The following is a 5000-nucleotide window of genomic DNA, read 5'->3' as shown; positions in this document are numbered from 1 at the left end:
GCACACACACACGTGCACGCACGCCCGCACACACAAGGATGGATTCTGCTCTAACTCTGTTTACCCGTGAAACTCCAGAAGTGTTCTGTGGAGGTTGAAAGGTTTTGAAGCTTTAACAATTGTGACGTTATTGATTTTGTGTGACTGGTTATGAGTTTCTGTAAGTTCATCGATCAGGGGCCGGTTCTCAAGTGAGTTCAACATGTCCAGGATCTGTTTATCCAGCTGAACTTAACAATCACAGTCAGGCTGGTCACATGACGCTACTGCATATGGGGCGGGGTTTACTGCATATGACCAATCACAGACATGGACAGTTTGACTGACAGCAGAGCCTCATATTTTACAACGAGGATTAAACTGTGAATAATAACTCAGAATAAATCAGAGCAGAACAAACATCCAGAATAAAAAAGAGTGCTAAATGCAGGAAGAACAGCTGGTAAAACATCTGGGATGTTTTTTATAGTAAAACTGTTCATTAACAAGAGCAGATCTGTAATTACATGTGTTCTCATTGTGACAGTTTTAGTCTTTCAGGTGAAACCCTGGTGGCTTTAAACTCAGCTGCAGGAAAAAACACACACAAATAAACTGTAGGAAGGAAGTAGACTGATTTTCATCTTTAAAATACAACAGGTACAACAATATAATTCTATCTGTTGTTTAGAGAGGGCGGGCTTACCCTCGGCCACGCCTCCATTCTGCATTGAGCTGCTGCTGGTTCCAAAAGTAAAATCTGGACCAGGAAGTAAAAAACCTCGGGACCTGGACTGACCAAGAGACGCCTGCACACAGGAAGAGGAATCATCATCATCTTCATCACCATCACCATCATCATCATCTTCATCATTTTATTCTCATTATATATGCTTCCACTAGGAAACATCAGGACACACTCTGTAAGTTTCCACTGCTCTGCGGATGACACCCAGTTATACTTGTCAATAAAACCAGAACAGTGTCATCAATTATAAACATCATCATGTCTCAAGGACAAAAAAACCTGGATGAGCTGTAATTTTCTCTTATTGAACTCATATAAAACTAAGGTTCTAATACTTGGCCCTAAACACCTTAGAGACACATCATCTAATGATGAAGCTGCTCTAGACGACATCGTCTTTGCTTCCAGTGAAACATCAGGAACTTGGGAGTGATCTTTGATCCCGATTTGTCCTTTGATTCTCACTTAAACAAATTTCTAGGACCGCCTTCTTCCACTTGCGTAACATCTCAAACATCAGAAATGTCCTTTCTCAAAAAGACGCAGAAGGACGAGTCCAGGCCTTCGTTCCATCCAGACGTGATTATTGTAATTCCTTATTATCAGGCTCCAGCAGGAAGTCGTTAAAGACTCTGCAGTTTGTCCTAAATGCCGCAGCACGTGTCCTGAAGAGAACCAGGACCAGAGACCACATGTCTCCTGTGTTAGCTTCACTACACTGGCTTCCTGTTACATTTAGAATTTAAAACCCTCCTCCTCACCTACATTAATAAAATGGCAGCATCAAACCTTAAAGAGCTGATAGTACCTTATCACCACTAGAGCCCTGAGCTCCCAGAATTCAAGCTGTCATCCCTAAAGTCTCTAAAGCAGAGGAGGAGCCAGAGCTTCAGCATCAAGCTCCTCTCCTGTGGAATCATCTCAGCTTCAGTTCTGGAGGCAGACTCCCTCTGTACGTTGAAGATTCAAACCTTCCTTTAGGATAAAGCTTATAGTTAGAGCCGGTCCAGGTTTGTCTTAGACCTGATCTTAGTTCTGCTGCTACAGGTCTAGAAGGTCGGGGGACACATGACACACGGAGCTTCTCTTTCCAGTTTCTCCTTCCTCTTCTCCATCCTCATCACATCAAAGATATTAATATCTCATCACTACATGTTACTGACTTGACTTCTTCCCCGGAGTCCCTTTGCCTTATCGTCCACAGATCCACATCGTGGATTATGATGGTGGATCATGATCATGGTGGATCCTGTATCGTGTTGGATCCTGACCGTAGACTATGATCACATCAAGTCTGCTTGATATATAATATGTCTCCTCAGATACTCGACCATTACTGACAATAATCCATCAGTTCATTGACCTTCAGCTACAAAGTGTTTATTCTAATCAAAGCTGTAAATACTCTGATCTCTCTGATGTTCTCTGTTCCACGGGACATCTGTTCACTTGTGTCCGTCCTGGGAGACGGATCCTCACATGTGTCTCTGAGGTTTCTACCTTCTTTACCTGTTAAAGGTTTTAGTAGTTTGACTCTTGTTGAGGGTTAAGGACAGAGGACGTCTCACCTTGTTAAAGACTATGAGACAAACTGGGATTTGTGAATATGAGACTATACTAATATAATTTGATTGATTGATCATCATCACCATCTTCATCATCATCATCATCACAGACAGGTAGTAGTTGGATGTGAATTGACAAGAAGTGAGATGTTGTTGTTTTTACCTTGATCATCAGCGGATTGGTCAACATGGAGTCTCTGACCACACCCATCCTGGGTGATGACATGTTGTTGTTTGTTTGTTGTTGTTTGTTTGTTTGTTGGAGTTTGTTGTTGTTGTTTCCTGTCTGGCTGAGGAAGAAGAACCGTGACAGCAGTTGACTGCTGACCTCCGACCTTTAATAAAAACTTTGAAACTGAACCGACAGAAACAAACTCACCTGCGTCCTGTGTCCGCTGCTGCGTCGCTATGGTAACAGCTGCTTAACCGGAAGTGCAGCACTTTCAAATTAAAGTTGATCAGAGTCAAACCGCACTGACAGTTTGTTTATTTGTTTTAAGGAGGAACAAACAACAACAAAGATCAAAGCTAAAAGCACAACAGATGAGATAAATTAAATGACTTCAAACGAATCAATGAAATGTGTGAGACGATATCAAAGATTTATGATAGATCGTGATGCACAGCTCTGCTGCATTCAGGGACTGTAGGAACAACTGGAACCGCTCAGTGACGACCGGACACAACTAAATATTAAAAATTATAAAAAATGATAATAAAAAACTACACAGTGTTTTTAAAGCACACAACAGATAAATAAACACATTTATTTGTATTTATGTATAAATACAAATAAATCATCTGAAATAAAGGTTGTATATCACATCAGGAAAACGTTTTGACCACGTGAACGCATCGCGTCATTCCACACGTCAGCCTTAGCTCGATAAAGATCGTCTATTGAAACATATCTCACTCCGCAGCACAAACAAAAACCCTCACTTCTACCAGAGACCACGTCCGAGCGTTACCATGGCAACGAAACGATCAGATGAATCTTGGATCCCGACCAAGATATACATACAGTATATATACAGTCTATGATCCCGACCAAGATATACATACAGTATATATACAGTCTATGATCCCGACCCTGCTCGCGGATCGATGATCTCTGTCATCGACACAGTGGACGTGTAGCTGGTTGTTGGAAAGCGGCTGGGAGTGAGAGCTCTGTCCCGCTGCTCCCCTCTCTGTCAGCGGGGCTCCTCGCTCATGTCTCCCCGGAGTCTCTTCACATCTTCTCGGTGCAAACGGGTCCAACCCTCCGCTGCTCTGCCGGTGCTCTGCCGGTGCTCTGCCGGTGCTCTGCCCGCTGCTCTCGGTGACTCTCCCCCAGGAACACATCATGTCCCGGGCCTGGTTGAAAGCGGCGGCGCTGCTCTGGCTCGTCCCCGGGTGCCTGGGAGCCGCGGCCCGGCTGTACACGGAGGAGGACCCGCTGGTGATCCTGGGCAGCAGCAGCCTGAAGCCCGCCGTCACCAACTCGTCCTCGGCCTGGCTGCTCCAGTTCTACTCGTCGTGGTGCGGACACTGTGTCCAGTTCTCCGGCTCCTGGAAGAGTCTGGCTCTGGACGTCAAAGGTTCACACTCACTCACCAGACTCCATTGGAAACATTTAGATTGAATGTGTTGCTGGTCGTTAAAGCAGGGTTCGAGTCTCACTCTGTGGATTCTGGTTGTTCAGGAGCTCCTCGACTCTTCGGCATTAAAAGTATCATCACTGAGCCTCAGGTCACAGAGAAGCGTCCTCTCACACCTCCGCTGCTCCGAGGGCACAGCGCGAGAGGAGCCGTGAAAAGGCTCCACTTTTTAAACGGACTTCTGACTGAGGTGCTAACAGCTAACAGCTGTTAGCACCTCAGTCAACACATTCATGTTAGTTCATGTTAGTTACAGCGGCGCAAAGTAACGAAGTACTTCTACTCCTGTAGTTGAGTATTTCCTGTTCCACACGTTTCATCCACCTCTGCTCTGTGATTGGTTACAAAGTAGGAAGTGCAGCAGGAGCCCGTCTGTCATTGGCTGATTCTGTCTGCTTTGTTTGGTCCTCACATGGAGCTTAGTCCTGAATCTAGTCACCACACACTTGTTTCAGGAGTGAGGATAAACGGGGACACGGAAGCAGGATTTATATTCAGCGGCTGATTATTGATTATAAACTATGAATTAATTATTATTATTAATGGTTGATTATTGATTATTGATTATAAACTATGAATTAATTATTATTATTAATGGTTGATTATTGATTATTGATTATAAACTATGAATTAATTATTATTATTAATGGTTGATTATTGATTATAAACTATGAATTAATTATTATTATTAATGGTTGATTATTGATTATAAACTATTAATTATTAATTATTTTTCATTTATTATTTATTATAAATGATCGATTGTTGGTTATAAGTTATTTACACATTTAAGCCAAAAGAGAAGTGAAACACCAGCAACATCTTTTCATGTAGAAAACACACACACACACACACACACACACACACACACACAGCAACCAGTGTGAACCTGTCTGTAGTCTCCATCTGCCACCATGGAATAACTCAACCAGAGAGCAGCTGCTGCTCACACACACACACACACACACACACACACACACACACACACACACACACACACACACACACACACACACACAAACTCTCTCTCTTCATGTGGAACAGCTCTCAGAGTCAAAGGACATC

At 43.2% G+C, this 5000-nt stretch overlaps 3 protein-coding genes across 4 annotated transcripts in view; 2 read left to right on the top strand and 1 right to left on the bottom strand.

The window, feature by feature from the left end:
• The window catches only part of cfap77 (cilia and flagella associated protein 77), a 5056-nt gene extending 2329 nt beyond the window's left edge, over window positions 1-2727 (bottom strand). The window contains exons 1-3 of one of the 2 annotated variants that reach the window (XM_034595604.1): window positions 2672-2727; window positions 2456-2582; window positions 686-788 (exon numbers count right to left, since the gene is read on the bottom strand). In XM_034595604.1, the coding sequence (XP_034451495.1) occupies window positions 686-788; window positions 2456-2518 (166 nt within the window). In that variant the 5' untranslated portion in view covers window positions 2519-2582; window positions 2672-2727. The remainder of the gene's footprint in view (window positions 1-685; window positions 789-2455; window positions 2583-2671) is intronic. The other variant, XM_034595606.1, reaches the window with a different exon arrangement.
• ddx31 (DEAD (Asp-Glu-Ala-Asp) box polypeptide 31) overlaps window positions 1-5000 on the top strand; it is a 26925-nt gene that overhangs the window by 18711 nt on the left and 3214 nt on the right. The gene's annotated exons all lie outside the window — the stretch shown is intronic.
• Window positions 3394-5000, top strand: part of LOC117767741 (sulfhydryl oxidase 2-like) — a 21375-nt gene continuing 19768 nt past the window's right edge. Inside the window, exon 1 of the mRNA XM_034595581.1 lies at window positions 3394-3875. Coding sequence (XP_034451472.1) covers window positions 3641-3875 — 235 coding nt within the window. The 5' untranslated portion in view covers window positions 3394-3640. The remainder of the gene's footprint in view (window positions 3876-5000) is intronic.

This window comes from Hippoglossus hippoglossus, chromosome 9 (assembly GCF_009819705.1).
Source record: "Hippoglossus hippoglossus isolate fHipHip1 chromosome 9, fHipHip1.pri, whole genome shotgun sequence".
Taxonomy (NCBI): domain Eukaryota; kingdom Metazoa; phylum Chordata; class Actinopteri; order Pleuronectiformes; family Pleuronectidae; genus Hippoglossus; species Hippoglossus hippoglossus.
The sequence above is the reverse complement of the archived record's forward strand: the minus strand, read 5'-3'. Positions and strand labels throughout refer to the sequence as shown.